The 19,121-nt window shown below is 40.0% G+C and overlaps 1 protein-coding gene across 2 annotated transcripts in view; it reads left to right on the top strand.

Annotated features, from left to right (window-relative positions):
- The first annotated feature begins 9,049 nt into the window (after positions 1 to 9,049).
- REC114 (REC114 meiotic recombination protein) overlaps positions 9,050 to 19,121 on the top strand; it is a 107,379-nt gene continuing 97,307 nt past the window's right edge. For both annotated transcript variants that reach the window (XM_078078711.1, XM_078078710.1), the window contains exon 1: positions 9,050 to 9,208. In XM_078078711.1, the coding sequence (XP_077934837.1) occupies positions 9,050 to 9,208 (159 nt within the window). The remainder of the gene's footprint in view (positions 9,209 to 19,121) is intronic.

The following is a 19,121-nucleotide window of genomic DNA, read 5'->3' as shown; positions in this document are numbered from 1 at the left end:
ATATAGCTAGATTGAAAAAAAATCCAATCTGATAATGCATGTTTTTTAAAATATTTATTTATTTTAGAGAGAAGGAGAGTGGGGGAGGGGCAGAGGGAGAAGGAGAAAGAGAATCTCAAGCAGACTCCCCGCTGAGTGTGGAGCCCGATGCGGGCTTGATCTCACGAGCCGAAATCAAGAGTTGGATGTTCAACCATCTGAGCCACCCAGGCACCCCAGATAATGCATGTTTTTAATAAGTGTGTGTAATCTATTTACATTTTTGTGAATGTGTGCATATCTGAATTTTCAGTACCAACTTATGAGGATTTCTGTTTACCATTTTTTCTTTATACTTTCTTTCTGTTGATAGATTTTTCTGTATCCCTATTTTCATGTTTTAGTCTACTCCTTTGAAAGCTATAGATTGTACTTCCATTTTTTAGTAGTTTCTCTAATTTTTCGAACATATACACAATTTCTCACTTTCCTAACAAAACTGTTATTAAATATTTCAGTCCTATCTTTGGACATTATCATAATTTAACTACTCTTTGAATGCCTCTCATCCTTCATTCTATTATACCTCTTTAGAATTTCCATTTTACATTTTTACACAAAAAGTATTTTTTTCAGTGAATACTTAAATTTCTCTACATTTTAAACAAGTTTCTGTGCTGTCATTAAATGCATCCTCTAATAATTATTTTGGTGAGTGTCTGGAAGTGTAAACTCTCTTAGTTGTTATTATATTAAAAATGCATTTATTGCAGGGCGCCTGGGTGACTCAGTTGGTTAAGCATCTGCCTTCGGCTTGGGTCGATTTCCAGGTGCTGGGATCAAGCCCCGGGTCAGGTTCCCTGCCCAGCCGGGAGTCAGCTTCTCCCTCTTCCTCTGCCCCTCCCCCCACTCTCTCTCTCTCTCTCTCTCTCTCTCAAATAAATAAATAAATCTTTTTTTAAAAATGCATTTATTGCTTAAATGGAACATAAAATTAGTGAATACCAAACTATTGCTCCTAGGGAAAATACAGGATAGGCTCCTGAGAGCCTATGGAGATATTTCATAAACCAATCAACACGTAACTTTGTTTAGTGTGTGTTTCTGTTTAATGATACCTTACTTAATATATATTGTTGATCCATTAACACAAAATTCATGGCCAACAGCACTATAACTCATGTCTAAAGGAAGTTTATCTAACACACCTACTTTCTCCATAAGGCACATCACAGCTTCCTGAGCTTAGGAAGGCTAGCCAGCACTTCAGAATTACATTTGAGGTCCCTTTCAGACGGCTAACTCACTAACAAAAAGCACAAAAGATGCAAAAAAATGTGGCACTAGGTAGACTACAAAAAGGATACTTGTTTACAATACAAGAACTGAAAGGAGAAGACAGAGTGTTGCCTCTTTTGACCTCGGATGGGACCATAAGCATCTGATGATTCAAAATTTCCCCCTTTACAGCCCATGTCTGTGAATGACCACAAAGGGCACATGTATTGACTTGGGGGTTACAAATAACCTTTTGTGAGTAGGCAAATTCACAAATACAAATCTGCAAATAAGGAAGATTAAGTGTGTGTGTAACATAATGACTTTTCACAAAGTGAAAGCATTCATGTAGCAAGTACCCAAGTCAAGAAACATCACATTTCCAGCATCCCCCTTGGGCCTTCTTCCAAGAGGAACCACTGTCCTGACTTCTAACATCATAGATGAGTTTACCTATTTTTTCATATCAATGTAAGCATGTGTTTTGTACTCTTGTTCTAACTTTTTTTGGTAAATATTACATTTTTTATCCATGTTGTTGCAGGTTGTAATAGTATCATTCATTTTAAAACATTTTTATTAGTCTGTTCTGTAGAATTAATTTTGTCAGAAGTGAATTTGTATTCTTATTGTTGCTTTCGTTGGCTTTCCTAGAATTATATTTTCTCATGATTTTTGGATTTTTGATTTTCAAGTTCATTTTAAGTAGGAAGCTTTCACTTCTTCATCTTTCTCTTACTTTCTAGTAGTGTAGTGGGTATACTGGTGCTTTCCCTTGACCTCTGCAGGCCTCAGCCCAGTCTTATAGGGGTGTTTCAGCATACCTCCCCTGCACCAACGTTGGGGATATCCAGTCTCAGAGCCTGCAGGAGACTTGGCTCAGGTCCTGCTTGTGAGGCTGTGTCTGTCCATCTGCCTCTGAAGGTCCCGATTTTCCTGGAAACAGTTACACCAAGCAGCAGAGTGGCAGCTTTCTGAACCCCTTCAAAGGAGGGGCACCCCACTCCAGTTCCTGGAGGCATGTAGGGAGCCTGACTCTATTCTGTGCCTTGCGTGGAGCTGTTTTGTTCCTGCTTCTCTGTTGGAGTCAGTCTCCTACTGCCATGGTCTGGGTCCAGACCTGGAGCCCGGCATGCCCCTGACTTCATCCTTGCTCACCTTTGTGGATTTCTGGTCCCAGAGATGCTTGCCTTATCTTTCATCCCAGCTACCCCTTTTTGGTGATTTCTTCTTATATTTGACCTGTCATTGCTGTGTCGTTGTGGACTGAACTTTACTATGCTGTCTGGAAGTCTGTATTGCTTTGTTTTATTAGCAAAGCATTTTTATTCTGAAATAAAGAAAGCACTGTTCAAGAGTCCCCATTTGGGTGGAAACATCCCAAATATTCATCAACTGGTGAATGGTGGTATATCTATATAATGTAATATTAGCCAACCATGAAAAAAAATGAAGTACTGCTACATGCTATTACATGGATGAACCTTGAAAACATTATGCTAAGTAAAGGAAGCCAAAGAGGAGAGACCATACATTGTATTATTCCATTTCTATGAAATATCCCCAATAGGCAAATCCATTGAGACAGAAAGTAGATTGATGGTTTCTAGGAGCTGGGGGAGGGGGAAATGGAGAATGACTAATGGGTATGGGATTTCCTTTTGGGTTAATGAAGATGGTCCAGAACTAGATAGTGGTGATGGTTGCATAACATTGTAAATGTACTAAATGCCACTGAACTGTGTAGTTTAAAATGGTTAAAATCGTAAATTTTATGTTATGTGAATTTTACCACAAGACACCTTACTGCAAACCTTCCTAACTGCTCCTGTTTGAATGTATCACTCTTTCTTTGCACCAACACAATACCAGGTCAATACTCCTAGTGAGCATCTTTCATATTATATTGCAAATTATTTGTCTTTGTACCTGTCCCACTACCAGACCATAAAGCACTTTCAAGAGGGGAGTGTGTCCTATTCACATTTGTTTCTCTGTTACCTGGCTTAGTGTTCAGAACAGAGTAAGCCCAACAAATACTTGCTGAATAAATGAATGAGCAAATTAGTTAAACTCACATGACCACCTAGAAAAAAAAAAAAAAGTCACTCTTCCTTTAAGTCTCACAATTTATTGTTAGAATTACCCCCTGGGGAAAGGATTTTCATCCGGGAGCATACTGTGGTGCACTCAGAGCCGAAGCCTTTTGTGTGAGGAAACAGAGCAAGCAGCCCTGACAGGTCCCTGGGCCCCCTACAACTTTGCCCTCCCAACCTCTGCCAGTCCTCACCTAGCAACTGCTGGAGGGCCAGTCACAATGGCTGCAGGCTCAATTATTCAAAATATTCCCAACAACTAAGCTCAGAGATGCTTCTGCTGAGTCACCCTCCAGCACAAAGCCTTTTTACGATGCTCCCTTCTGTCCTCTGGGGTGTAAATTGCAAATATCGCAGCCTCACTCTATAGAGTGGGTTTAATGGCTTCCCCCGGGGTTAGGCAACAAACAATGGACTAAACAATGCATCAAATTGGGAGACACTTCGAGGGGCTCATCCTGTCTGTGCTCCTATATTTGACTACATATCTGTAGGCTTCAGGGTTACACATTTCCCAAATATACCAGCTATGAGATTAAGATTTTGAGATGTAAAAGTGTCTTCTTTGGCTTTAGCTATAATTCTTTATGACATGGCCAAAGATGTTTCTTCTTGTTCCAACTCATCTGGAGCTACGGGTGGGAAAGAAGTCGTTAACCATTTCCCTCATGTTAGCCCTTTATACCCTCAAAATGACTTTCAAATTATCACTTTCACTCTCTCATATTAAATTTGCAATCGTTTCATTAACAAATATTGAGAACCTACCACGTGCCAGGAATTCTGGACTCTAACATGAGTAGAATATAATCCCTCTCTCCGAGGTATGAGTTAATAGTCTTTCTTTAGGGTTTGCTCCAAGTTCCTATTTCTGACTCTAACCCAGCTTTGTAAAATGTGCCCCCAAATTTACCAGCTGGTAAACATTTTTGACTACCTTATCATTCTCTGTGTTTTTAATAAATGGAACAAGTCACTGTTAATCTCTCCTCATGTTGTGCTAATGATCAGCAGCCTGTGGACAGGTTGGGATTGTCTGTGCCCAGTCACACTGAAAACCCTTGAATTATCTGAAATGGAGCAGTTAGTTTTTGCATGTGAAAGATACAGAGTAGGCACTTGAAAATAATCGCTTTCTAGCAGGGAGTGTAGAGTTGTGTGGAAACATGTCCTTCTCACACAACATCCCCAGGGCTGACATCATGAAGACTGATCTGGCCTGACTGATGCCAAAGGCTTTTCTGGGAAACCCCACAGCCATGCCGTGCAGTTCCCAGTCACTCTGTGTAGTCCCCAGAGCTGTTGTGGAAGGACATGGCAGGCAGAGTAAAGGTGCGTAATTCTCTCTCATCTAGGAGACAGACCCAAGGAGACTGAAGGCATCATTTCCTCTGCTGACTGAATGTATGGGGTCCCTGGTCTGCTTTGAAAGGGATGTGCTAGGATTTCAAAGGCAGCCCTGTAGCCTGCCTCCAACAACGATGCTGACTACTCATGCAGCCAATATCTCTCTGTCATTCGTGCCACCTGCAAAATAGAGTTGCACAGTAAAAGAATTTGGGATCAAAAATGTTCAATGAAATAAATAAACTTTTTTCACTTTAGGGACTAGGTTTTTGTTGTTATTGTTGGTGGTGGTGGGTTTTTTTTGTTTTGTTTTGTTTTTGTTTTTTTGGTAAAAAACAGGTAATAGCCTCCAAAGAGGGAGGGAGATGTGCTAGCTCATAGTCACCTGTCATTCATTAATCCTGATCACAAATCCTATTGTTCTGCTCCTGCTGATCAGCATGGCATTGGAGGGCCTGCTTCGGGTGTGAGAATGACTTCTTTTCCCTTGTCTTGCTGCCTTTTGTACTATCCTTTTGTATGCAACTATACTGGAGCCAAATACAAGAAGGCAGGGAAACTGCCTGCCTTGTTTGTCACTGTCTTAGTTTGTGTTCCCTCAGAAGCAGACCCTGGGACAAAGATTTGTGCAAGTAATTTATCTGAGAAGTGATTCCAGGAAACAGTGGTTGGGGAGGGAGACAGAGAAGGGAAGTTAGCCAAAAACAGAAGCATTACAAAGCAAGTTACATCATGGGTAACTGGAGTCTAATCCCATGGGTGAACTCTGGGAAATAGGGTATTACACAAATCTCAGAGTTATCCCACCTGAGGAGTGTGGAATTTATTTGCCAATTTTTAGCAGTCATTGGTAGAGGGCTGTTCCTATGTAACATTAATTATATGAGGAGAAAATGAACCTTAAGTCCTACTTCATTTCCTATAAACAATTTAATGAAAGAAGGGTCATGTGCCCAGATGTAAAAATTGGAACCATAACATTTCTAGAAGAAGACATAGGAAAATATGTGTACAACCTTAGAGTAGGCCAAGATTTCTTAGGACACAAAAAGCACTAAAAAAAAAAAAAAAAAAAGCATCTGAAAGATTAATAAATTGGATTCCATTCAGAATTAAATAATTCTGCTCTTTGCAAAACATTATTAAGAAAATGAAAAGGCAAGTCACAGAATGTTTTTAATGCATATATCTGACAAAAGACATATCCAGAATAGGTAAAGAACTCTTACAAATGTATAACGGCAAAAGATTTGAACAGACTCTTCATAAAATAAGATATACAAATGGCCAGTAAGCCATTGGAAATGGGGCTCAATATTATTCATCATCAGAGAAATGCAAATTAAAACCACAATGAGACATCACGATAAATCCACTACAGTTGCTAAACTAAAAGGACCTGACAAAGCAAATGTCAGCAAGGACAACTGGACCTCTCAGATGTTGCTGGTAGGAGTGCAAAATGGTACAAGGGTTACTGCCACACACTATTTTGCAGTTTTTTATAGGGTAAAACATATGTCTCTCTGGAATACAGCAATTTCACTCCTAGGTATAGATTGAAGATAAATGACAACACATATCAACAAAAAAGACTGGTACAAAAATGTTCATAACAGCTTTTAACAAAACACAGAAAACAACCCAAATGACCATCAACAGGTGAAGAACAAGTTACAATACAATCAAACAATAGAGTGCTATTCAGCACTAAAAAGGGATGAACTACTGATACACCTCACACCATGGGATGAAGATAAAAGACAAAATTATACTGACCGAAGGAAGCACATATAAAAGGGTACATTCTGTATGGTTTCATATATATTAAGTCCAGGAACAGGAAAAGCCAAGCTATAGTGATAAAAATCAGACCAACGCCTGCTCTTGGGAGTTGGAGATTGACAGGAACAAGGCACTCATAAGAAAACTTGGGGCTTTCAGAAATGTCTTATATCTTGTTTTGGATGTTGATTATATGAGTGTATAGAGGTGTCAAAACTTGCTTGTATTATCTGTGCTTTTATTGTATAAAATTGTACCTTGATACATATTATAGATTTATCTTTAAAAAAGAAAATACAATGACCATTAAAAATATGGAGTAATTTGCTCAGTGTTCTGCACCCTCTTGCCCACTCTCTCCACCCTCCTGCTAGACTGTAAGCTTCAGGAGGGTAGAAGCTGTACCTGGTTTGAGCTCTACTGTTTCCCCGCACCAAGTACAGCATCTGGGACTTTTTGAATGCTCACGTCACATTTGTTAATATCATAAGTTTTTAAGAGTCTCTGTGCATTGTGCTATGGCTTTCTCATATCTCCCTTTGCAGACATGAACTGTTCTTGGCAGACGCTGGTGGCCCCAGAAGCTCAAGCACAGGTGCATTGTCTAGGAAGGGAGCTTGCAGGTGGGAACCCAGCAGGGCCCTGGGTGTCCTTGGGCACTGACAGGGTCCCAACTGTGAACACCATCTGCTCCTGTGAAGGGTGTCTGACAGCATCCACAGCCCTGGACCTGGAAGGTGAGCACCTCTGAGACTGAATGTCAGGCTCCCATTCCCATCCTCCTGCCTACAGGGAGCCCATAGAAAGTCACTTTAACCCTGTGAATAGAAAGCACCAACATGTGTACTGCTTTGTAATTTACCAAGGGTTTTCCCACATATGATCTTATTTTATCCTTCTTCTGGCCCTTTAAGATGGGTATTTGCTAGCCCTATTTTACAGAGAGGTTAAGTGACTTCCCCAAGGTCACACGGCTGGCAAGTGGCGGAACTGGGACTCACACCAAGTTTCTAACTATTTACTACTATATTAAATGCAGTAGTGCTGTGTCATTTAAGGACCTTCAGAAGCAGTTTCTGAAATCTGAAATAGAAAGATAAGTAACATATATCCTCTGCCTTGAATGCAATTTATTCTGTATGCCCCTGAAAGATTAGCCTCCCTAGACCACCATTATAACAGCGTCACTCCCCTACACACATTTTCCATGCTCCTTATCACCTACCAAGTAAAATTCACTCTCCTTAGCTGCTGTTCAGTGCTCTGAACAGAAGCAGAGCTTGGGCACTTCACAGAAGTGAAGTGCCACTCTTCATCTGAATCCTTAGAGCACATGGTTTGTACCTTTTATGTGGCAGTAACTATCAGGTATCATGGGTACTTCTCATTGTTCTCCTTATAAGATCCTAGAAGGCTAGATGCATGAGGTCCTAGAAGGTTAGATACATGACTTAACCATTTCTGTAACCCCTATAGTGACTAGTATAGTTACACACAGTGGATATTTAATGAGTGCTTTGTAGAGTGAATGAACTACCACCTCTCTAACCATTGTCTATGCATATACTACCCTTTGACATTTAGTTTTAAAAATTACTTGCATTATAACTCTATTTTATGTGTTTGGTTAACATAGTCTCCATCCTCTGTAGACTCTGCTTCTGGTTTGACACAGACTCAATGAATACATAAATTCTTCGTTGAGTGTGGCAGACACTTGGAGAGATTGTGGAGACCACAGTTTTACCCTGGCTGTGTAACCTTGGACAAATCGCTTTGACCCTCGGGACCTTATTTTGCCTCCCATCTATTCAATGGGGGCAGTAATCTCTGTTTTGCTTCTTTAATTCACAAGGTTGTTGGGAGGACAAATGAAGTAACAGATGTAGAAGTGCTTTGTCGACTATAAATCACCCAGACCTGTCATTTAGTTGCACCTGCTGCTTGACTGGGGCACACCTTTTATGGCCGGCAGCATCCCACCCAATTGCTCCTCTCTTTTGGCAACAACTTGACCGTCTGGAGTCCAGAGGGTCACAGGATGAGGAGAAAATAGCCTTACTTCCTGAATGGCGGGTGGAATTGATGCTGTGTTGTAATGGGTTTGGGGTGGGCAGGGACATTGCCATCTGAAAGGCTGCGGGAAGGGAAACACACTTGTCCACGCAGCCTCGGAAAGCCGGCCTGGTCCCAGCGCGTACAAGTTACAGGGAATCAGCCAGTTTTCGGAAATGTCCCAGTCAGAGCGGCTGGACCGTGACTTGGGCTGCCTGAGGGGAGGTGAGGGCCCCAGTGCCACAGAGGCGAGGCCAGCTACCATCTACAGGCGCCACAGCCCCACTTCCACGTGGAAGTTACTCTCTCCACTTTGCCCGCCCACAGGAGAAGGCGCACGGGGTGCAGAGGGACGCCCACGACCCCAGCAGCCCCCTGCAGGAGTCTTCGGGGTCCGCCCATTGGCTTCCACTGGCGGGGAAGGTGGGCCTTGGGCCAGCGCGCTTCCTGATTGGCTAGCTGCGCGGATTGGCCAGGGCCCGCCTGCTGTGCACATCCGGAGGCCCGACATGGCGGAGGCGGGAAAAGAGCCTGCAGGCCTCGCGCTCCCGGGAGGAGGCGCGGCTCAGTGGCCTCTGCAGCGGTATGGCCGCTTCATGCCCTCGGGCACCGGCGAGCCTCCGGGGCCTGGTCAGGACGCTGGGACAGCCTCTTCCCCCACGTGGAAGGTGAGGCCAGAGGGCAGGAAAGGCCGGGAGGCGCTCAACCCCCCGGGGGGAGAGGGAAGACCGAGGCCAGCAGCCACACTGGGCCTAGTCCCCCGAATGCCACCCAGGCCGGAGGAGGGGACACCGCAGGACTGACAGGACTGGCTAGCCGACAGCTAACAGGACATATATACATAATCTCATAATTGGATCCAATACATTCTCAAAATAATTACGCAAGGCAGTAGTCGTATGTTCAACAGATTATTGAGCAGCAGTTATGTGTTAGGCTTTATTCAGGGTGCTGGGGATATGTCAGTGCACAAGATAGAAATGGTCCCTACCCTCATTTGTGTTTTCAGCTTAGTGGAGGACAAGTACTTATCCAAATAACTGTATAATTATTTAAAACAGTTCCACATCCCTTATGTGGAAGGGAAGGTTAAATAGTCCACGACCAAGTTGTCATGCTACGGACAGTCAAGCACTCACACAGAAGAAGGACTAAATTTGAATCCTTGCTTTGCTACTGAATTTCTCTGACCTTGCTGGGGTTATTGATCCTCTCTGTACCTTTTTTTAACTTACTTTAAAATAGAGATAATAATAGTATCCACTTCCTAGGATTGTTGTGAGCAGTGAATAAGTTAATATATATAATATATATAAATTACTTCAAACAGTCCTGGTAAAATTATATAAGGGTTTGCTGTTATTATTTTTTGTTGTGGTGGTGTGTACTTTAATGCCAAGAGTTGCTAGTCATTCTGTTCCTTTTGGTCTGGTTTGACTGTTGGATGTGGACCCTGAAGTTTTCGATTATGCCTGTGCATGTGTATGTTAGTGTGATTTGGGCAGCAGAGGGTGGAAGAGTAAAAGAACAAATATTTCATGTAGCATTTGCAGCATGTGCAAAGGCCCTACACCTGGAAAACCTCAGCACGTATAATGTACAGAGAAAAAGAATAAGGCCGGTGCTTAGAGAACAAAGGGAGTGATAGCATAAGGTGAGATTATCTGGAGAGGTAGACAGGTGCCTTGTGAACACTATCCTAAAGTTGGTTGGAAGCCACTGAAGGGTTTTAAGTAGAATTTTCATATTTGAAAGATCACTCTGGCCGAAGTCTGAAGACGGAGTTGAAGGGGAATATGAGTAGGTTCAGGAAGATCACTTAGAATGCTATTGTTGCAGGCAAGTGATGATAATGACTTCGACTAGAGTGGGGGTAGTTTGGAGAGGGTGGCAGTGGGAATAGGGAAATTGGGCATATTAAAACTATATTTTGGAGGCCAAAATGATAGGACTTGGAGGTTGGTTGGATATGGGAGGAAAGGACTTCTGGGCTTCTAGCAGGAGCAACTGGGTAGATGGTTGGGGAATGGAAAACATTGGAGGAGGAACAGTGAGAGAAAGATCCAAGGCTTCAGTTTCGGATGTATTGAGTTTAAATGTGTTTGTGAGGCATTCAAGTGGAGATGCTGAATAGGTAGTTGGGTATACTGGTGTAGAAGAAAGATGTGGGCTGGAGATGAATGTGTCATCAGCATGAAGTTGAAATTTATAGTTATGAGATTGCATGAAATTCCAGGACTGAGTCCCAAGATGGCCCAACATTTGTAGGTTAGGTAGAGGGGACAGAGTCCCTAAAGAAGATTGACAGGGGACAGGGAGTTGGGGAGGCACCCAGGAGAAATGTCCATCAAAGCTACAGAAAGTTATTTTAAGAGGGAGACAACAGTGAACTTTGTTGAATGATGCTGCAAAGTGGGGAAAAATGATGACTAAGGGATGTCCATTGGGTTTAGCAACATGAAGGTCCTTATGGTCTTTACCAAGAGAAGTTTCAGTGGAGTGAAGTGGTGGAAGCCAGATGAGGTAGGCTGAAGGGTGACTGGTAGGTGAGGGAGCGGAACCACCGTGGCTAGACAATTCTTTGAGAGGCTTGATTGTGGATGAGAGTAGAGATGGGGCATAATGAATTGTTCACCAAATTCTCGAATGTTAGAGCTAGGGGACTACTTAAAGTTTGAAATCAATATATCTAGAACCATAAAAAAAGGCGTTCAGTGCCTAGTTGTACTCTTGCAGAATGCTGTATCCTGAGAAATTATATAGGCTGCAAACGCAAAAAAAGGATGAATAAAGTTAAATTGAAGGATGTCTGATCTATAATTGTATCTTATAAAAAACTGGGGATGTTTGAGAAATATTTAATTTCTGAGTCTGCCCAACACGTTCCTTCATACTCTCTTACCACCCCTTCAAACCCTTTCTCCTAAGGCATCTGTGTTGGGTGCATTGGCTCAGATGCATATGGGTAACTCTCGGATTCTTATCCTGCAACCCAGAGGCCATGGACATTTGGCTATTGTAAGGAGTTCATTGTTATTACAGTTATTTCCCCCTTCTTTTTGCAAAGCTCTTCATAATTGCTTATGAGGAATGGGACTTTTCAACAGTTTTCAAATGTTTGGCATAAAGCCACAGCTACAGTGACAAGAGATGAAGTTGGCTTTTGCAGTGCTTTTGAAAACTGAACATTTGTACCTTCCTTTGAATCTGTGCTGAAGCATCCTACCTGCTGTGATCAGTTTCAGCCTAGGTCTGTCATTTTTCTTTTTGGAAAATCGAAAGAGAAAACAAGATTTGTTCTATTTTATGTGCACTGTGACTATTGTGCAATAGTAATAATAAAAGATGAGCCATCTAAAGAACTGTACTAAGTCCCATGTGAATTTCTTATTTTAAAAATATATGGTACCTGCAGTAAAAAATATGTGTTAGGTAAAGCATAAAAATATATTATTGTGGAAGATAAAGTCGTTCTGGTCGTTTTTTCCCTAGGGAACTTTCAAGCTGAACCTTAGTTTAAACTACTTTGAGTTTTTTCATTTTTTTCAGAAATTATAGGAAGAACTGATCTGGTATTGTTCTATATAGTTATTTAATTACAGAGATTTTGTCACAATGACCACATGCTAGTGGCCACAAAAATGTTGACTTGAGAAAATATGGATAGTGTAAGTCTTCTAAGACTTGAAATCCTGGTTGAGAGGGGAGGTCAAGTCTGAGACATAAATATTATATATAGAACATCTAATATATCTATATCTTTTGATTTATTTGTCTGAACTGAATTATTATGAAAAGTAACTATCTGGAGGTAAGTCAATCAACAGTTTGGAAGCAAATAAGCTTTTTATAATACTGTAAAAAAAAAAGTGAAAAAAAATCAACAGTTTAGAACTATGCTACTCAGACTTCATAGTGCATAGAAATCACATGGGGATTCTGTTTTATTTATTTTTATTTATTTTATTTTTTTTAAAGATTTTATTTATTTGACAGAGACAGCGAGAGAGGGAACACAAGCAGGGGGAGTGGGAGAGGGAGAAGCAGGCTTCCCATTGAGCAGGGAGCCCGATGTGGGACTCGATCCCAGGACCTTGAAATCATGACCAGAGCCGAAGGCAGACGCTTAACGACTGAGCCACCCAGGCGCCCCGGGGATTCTGTTTTAATGCAAATTCCGACTCAGTAGGTCTGGTATGCGGAATAAAATTCTGTAGTTCTAGCAAATTTACAGGTGATGCTGATGCTGCTGGTTCTAGAACCACACTTGGAGAGGCAAGGGTTTTGAAGATCTTGCATGAAATGGGCAGCCGTACGGTAAAATTAATAAAATGACTTCATGGACTTATGAAGTAAGGCAATCAGATTCATAATGAATATGCAAATGTCTTGTTAATAGGGTTAATATTTAAGCCATCTGTCATTTAAGTGGAATGAGCAAATGAAATACAAACTTGAACTTGGTTTTAATTCCTTACATCTGTTAGCCCAAGCCTTTCTGTAAAGATTATCATAATAACAGATTGGTCCATTTTGTGTATTTTGTATCTGAATACAATTTAGCCTGCTAATTTGAGAATAATTTTGAAAGGTGATGTTAAATTGTAGGTTGCTTTTAAGTTAAAGTTTTACCCTGTTTTTCAGATTCCAGGATTTCTTAGACATGCCCTAATTGGTTGAACCTGACAATTTCTTATTTTTCCCTTTCAAAGGGAAAAAAATCAACCTTTAATTTTTATAGGAGGACTTAAAATAATTGCCCTACTTAGAAATTAAGAAATAGAATATGAAGTTTGTACTTGAGATGAACTTCTAAATGCAGATTCAACATAAGATATACTTCAGGTCCTCTCAACAGTATCCTTTTTTTCATTGTATTCCTAGTGCCTGCATATTAACTAGCATATGATTGCTTGTTGCTCAGTGAATGTTTGAGTGTGTACTAACTTTTTTAAACTTTCCTTATGATAATGTGATAATTATGGCATGATAGTTACTATTTATTAGGTATTTACTTTATTTCTTACAGAAGTCCTATGAAGCAAATACTGTTGTACTGTTTTATAGATAGGTAAACTAAAACTCAAGAGAGGTTCAGTGGCTTGCCCAGGAACACAGGGATAAGTTAAGAATAAAGAATTTATTCAGAGCCTGGTTTTCCTGCCTCTAAAGGCTGTGCTTTTAACCAGCTATGCTGTTTGTCTTCAAAGTGTTAATATTTCATATAGGGAATAGCACTTCAATTATGTAGATGAGGGATTTTGAGATTAACACACAGAGTGTAAATGATAAAAATGACAGTTTTTTTTTTAAGGAAAATTTAAGATTTAGTAAAACCCCAAGAAAATGATTTTTAAAAAAGTAAAATAGTAGTTCTTTACATGTCTGGTAATTTTTGATTGGATGCCTGATGTGAATTTTGCCCTGTTGGATGCAGGATATTTTTGTATTCCTATAAATATTCTTGAATTTTCTGGGATAAGTTATCTGGAAACAGTTTGATCCTTTCAAGTCTTGCTTTTAAACTTTGTCAGGTGGGACCAGAGCAACATTTGACCTAGGGCTAATTTTTTTCTCACTCCTGAGGTAAAACTCTTCAGGGTATTCTACCCAATGCCCTGTAAATTATGAGGGTTTTCACCCTAGCTGATGAGAACAGGCACTATTCCCTGCCCTATGTGAGGTCTTGGGATTGTTCCCTTAAATCTTTTCAAGTGGTTCTTTGCCCAGCCTCACATACATATATTCCAAAGAGTTGAGGAATCTCTGCAGGTGTTGGGAGTTTTCTCTCTGGTATTCTGTCCTGTGAACTGGAGCCACACTGTCCTCCCTGGACTCAGAGCTCTATCCCCTCAACTCAAGGAAACGTCACCCTGTGCTTCCTGGGCTCCTCCTCTTGGTACTTTGGCCTGGAAACTTTCTCCAAGAAGTAATCTAGGGCAGTCGTAAGGCTCACCTTCGTTTTTCATTATATCTCAGGAATCATGGTTTTTATTACCTGATATCCAGTGTCTTGAAAACTTGTTTCCTTTAATTTGTTCTGTTTTTTAGTTGTTTGAGGCAGGAGGGTAAATTTACTGTTACTTTGTTGGCCAGAAATGCAAGTCCATAGTGGGTCATTTGATTCAGTTCCACTTTGTCATTTTCCACTTCAGTTCATCAGTTCCACAAAATATTATTAAATTGTCTCCTGGCTACTTAGCATTTAGTTAGGCACTAGAGAGGCTATGGAACTCTCCTTGTGTTTCATCACAGTCTTAAAATATTGGAGCACTCAAGCACAGGATTACAAGAACAGGTAGGGCCTGATCATAGAGCAGTGTTTCCCAAGGTGTAATGGGCTGACTGCTTTAACAGTCTCTTGGGGTGCTTGTTGAAAATGCAGTAGCATGGTTCCTGCGCTAGACCTAATGAATCAATCTCTGGGGGGTGACACTCTAGTTATGTTTAAGTATTGCAGTCCATCCTCATGCCCCAATTCTGAAGGAAAGGTGGGGAAGAAGGAATAATTGACAAAGTAATACTGATACTATATAGCTCTTTACAATTTGTGTTTTCATCAACCGCTTCCAATTTAATTCTCACCACTCTTTAGATCTATCTTACTACCATTTTATAGAAGAAACTGAGGCCTGCCTAGGTTAAATGGCTTGCCAAAGGTTTATGTAGGAAGTAGAACTAATTCTAAAACTCTGGTCTTCTTCAAGCCAGCCCTCATTGTGCTGTACACTACCACTTCCTGCAGTAGTATTTTCTCTTATGTCACTGCGACTTATTCTTTCATGCAGCTTCTTTTGTTTTGTTTTTTTTTTTGAAGAGTTAACAGGTTATATTTTGTATTAGGATTCATATTGACTCTGAGTAACAGAAAATATAAAATAACAGTGGACTAAATAAGGTGAAAGTTTATTATTCTCCACATGAAAGTGCAGGGCTGGCATGACACTCCACAGTGTCAGGAACTGAGGAACCTTCTGTTTTGTTCCTCTGCCATGCGTGGCCATAGTCTAATAGTCCAAGATAGAAGTGATATCCTCGACAGCTTGGTGGAGGAAGGAATCAAGAAGTAACAGAAAGATATATACCTGCTGTCTCTTAAGGAGGATTTCCCATAAGTGCCACATGGTACTACCTCCTTCAGCACAGTGGCCAGAACTTAGAGCTGTGGCCATCCTAACTGCATGGACAGCTGGCATAAGTAGTCTGTATTCCACAAGATCATGTGTCCAGCTAAAACCCAGCAGTTCTGTTACCATATAGAAAGGAAAATGGGTATTGGAGAATAGCTAGAAGTCTGCCACACTCTTTTCTCTTCCGAATCTGGAGACTGCTAAGAAATGAATTTTTATTCCTGGGTTGCCTGGCTGGAACTCAGGAGCATTTTCTTTCTTTCTTTCTTTCTTTCTTTTTTTTTTTTTTAAGATTTTATTTATTTGAGAGAGAGTGAGGGAGAGAGAGAGGGAGAGAGAGGGAACACAAGCAGGGGGAGGGGCAGCGGGAGAGGGAGAAGCAGACTCCCCACCGAGCAGGGAGCCTGATGCTGGGCTCCATCCCAGGGCTGTGGGATCATGACCTGAGCTGAAGGCAGACTGAGCCACCCAGGCGCCCCTCAAGGGCATTTTCTAAAAAAATAGCAATAACCAAAATATCCTGTTATTTAGTGCATAATTATAATATGGCCATAGATGTATATATTACTTGTGGGGTTTTTTTGTTTTGTTTTGTTTTTGGTCTGGGTGTTATGCTCTTGTGATTGTGTTTATTATTGTTACTGTTAACACTTAGCATTTCTATGAAACAGCAGAAACAAAATACTGAATTTTACAGTTTGGTAAGAGGTATGTAGCAGAATCACTTTCATTAGCATAAATATATTCTACTAGTTTGTTGAAATAATTTATGAGTCACTTTAGTTACCAAGAGGGAAGCAGCTGATAGCCTACTTAGCAATCTTGCATGTTTTTCATATTTTGTAATGCATAAACCCCTTAGGACCGATATATAGAGCTGTGACACTTTCTGAGGGGTCTTAAAGGCAGGGTAAAAAAACCCCTTAATCGAGTGCATAATTTGTCACATTTGAAGAGTAACACTGTTTTAACCTTTCATCTAAGATATAAGTACATTTGAAATACTTTTCTGTATTTTCATATATTTAACTTTTTTCTGTTTAACTTTATTTTTTATTTTATTTTATTTTTTTTAGAGAGGGAGACGGGAGGGTGGGATAGAGGGAGGGGGTGGGGAGAGAGTATCTTAAGCAGGCTCCACACCCAGCACAGAGCCCAATACGGGGCTCTATACAGCAACCCATGAGATCATAACCTGAGCTGAAATCAAGAGTTGGTCGCTTAACGGACTGAGCCACCCAGGCACCCCCTTTTCTATTTTCTTTTTTTAACTTTAGATTAGTGTTATAGTACAGTCTTGCCCAGATATATGCATATAAAATATTAGAAGACTCTGATTTAACCAATGTATAAGCTGTGCCTGAAAACCCCAACTTGTAATATAGGCAAGTTCTATATTTCAGTGTGTCCTACATAGTGATGTTGAAATACCACAATAGAGGTCAGTTTGATGTAAATCTTTTTCACTCCATTTTATTGAGATATAATTGACATATAACATTAACTTTTAGATATATAACATAATGATTTCAAATATGTATATATTGTGAAATGATTACCACGATAAGTTTAGTTAATATCCATAAGTTTACATAGTCACAAATTTTTTTCCTTGTGATGAGAACTTTTTAAAGATTTTATTTATTTGAGAGAGAGACAGAGCATGAACAGGGGGAGGGGCAGAGGGAGAGGGACAAGCAGACTCCCCTCTGAACATGGAGCTCTTCACAGGGCTTGACGGAGGGCCAGGGGGAGGTTGGATCCCAGGACCTTGAGATCATGACCTGAGTGGACTGAACCACCCAGGTGCCCTAGTGATGAGAACTTTAAAGATCTGTCCCCAGCAATTTTCAAATATACAATACAGTATTGTTGGCTATAGCCATCATATTGTATATTAATATCCCCAGAACTTATAAGTGGAAGCTTGTACATTTTGACCATGTTCAAGTATTTTGCCCACCATCCATCTCTATTCTCTACCAATCCGTTCTCTGTTTCTATGAGTTTGGCTTTTTTTAGGTTTCACATGTAGGTAAGATCATCCAGTATTTGTCTTTCTGTGTCTGGCTTATTTCACTTAGTATAATGCCCTCAAGGTTCATCCGTATTCTCTCAAATGGCAGGATTTCCTTCTTTTTATGGCTGAATAATACTCTATCATGTGTATATATGTCTGAAATTATCTTTATTCTTTCATTTCCAAGTCTTGGCTATTATAAACAATGCTGCAGTGAACAAGGAGGTGCATATATCTCTTCAAGATAGTGATTTCGTGTCCTTCAGTTATATACCTAGAAGTGGATTTGCTGGATCATGTGGTATTTCTTTGAATTTTTTTTTTTTTTTGAGGAACCTCTATACAGTTTTCCTTTGTGGTTGTACCAATTTATATTCTCACCAACAGCATGCAAGTATTCCCCTTTCTCCATATCCGTGCCAGCACGTGTTATCTCTTGTCTTTTTGATAATAGTCATTCTAACACATGTGAGGTGATAACTCGTGATTTTTCATTTATATTTCCCTGATGATTAGTGATACTGAGCACCATAAGATGTACCTTTTGAACAGCTTTGGGAAAATGTCTTTTCAGGTCCTTTGCCCATTAAAAAATTGGATTATTTGCTTTTTTGCTATTGAGTTATATGAGTTGCTTATATATTTTGGATGTTAACCCCTTGTTAGATATGTGGTTTGCAAGTATTTTCTCCCATTCCATGGTTGTCTTTTCATTTAATTAATCATTTCTTTTTCTGTGCAGAAACTTGTTAGTTTGATGTAGCCCACTTATTTATTTTTGCTTTTGTTGCTTGTGCTTTAAGTGTCATATCCAAAAAATCATTACCTAGACTAGTGTCAAAGAGCTTTTTCCTTGTGTTTTCTTCTAGAAGTTTTATGGTTTCAGGTCCTACATTTTTCTTCAGTCTCCTTTGAGTTAATTTTTATGAGTGATGTAAAATGGGGGACTAGTTTCATTTTTTTGCATGTGAATATCCAGTTTCCCCAGCACTGTTTATTGAAGAGACTGTCTTTTTTCCATTGAGTATTCTTGGCTCCCTTGTCAAATATTAGTTGACTGTATATGCATGGGTTTATTTCTGGGTTCTCTATTCTGTTCCATTGGTCTGTGTGTCTGTTTTTATGCCAATACCATACATACTTTTTTTTTTATGACCTAAATCTTAAGCCACATTTAGGTTAAGAACTAGAAAGAAGAGAAGATATGAATATGATAAATGTTTTCTCTGACACCTTAAAATTAATATCTTTTTCTGTGATGACTTGGTCATTAGAGATAACATTTTTCTTTGAGCTTTCCATATTGTGCTAATGTGAACATTCCAGTAAAATGCTAAATCATCACTCATTAAAAATATTTCCCAAGAACCAGAAATAAGTAATTTTTTTTCTCAAATGCCTAGATTATATTAGGCATTATGATATTTGGAA

Source organism: Halichoerus grypus, chromosome 8 (genome assembly GCF_964656455.1).
Source record: "Halichoerus grypus chromosome 8, mHalGry1.hap1.1, whole genome shotgun sequence".
Classification (NCBI taxonomy): Eukaryota; Metazoa; Chordata; class Mammalia; order Carnivora; family Phocidae; genus Halichoerus; species Halichoerus grypus.
This window is presented reverse-complemented; position numbering and strand designations above follow the sequence as displayed.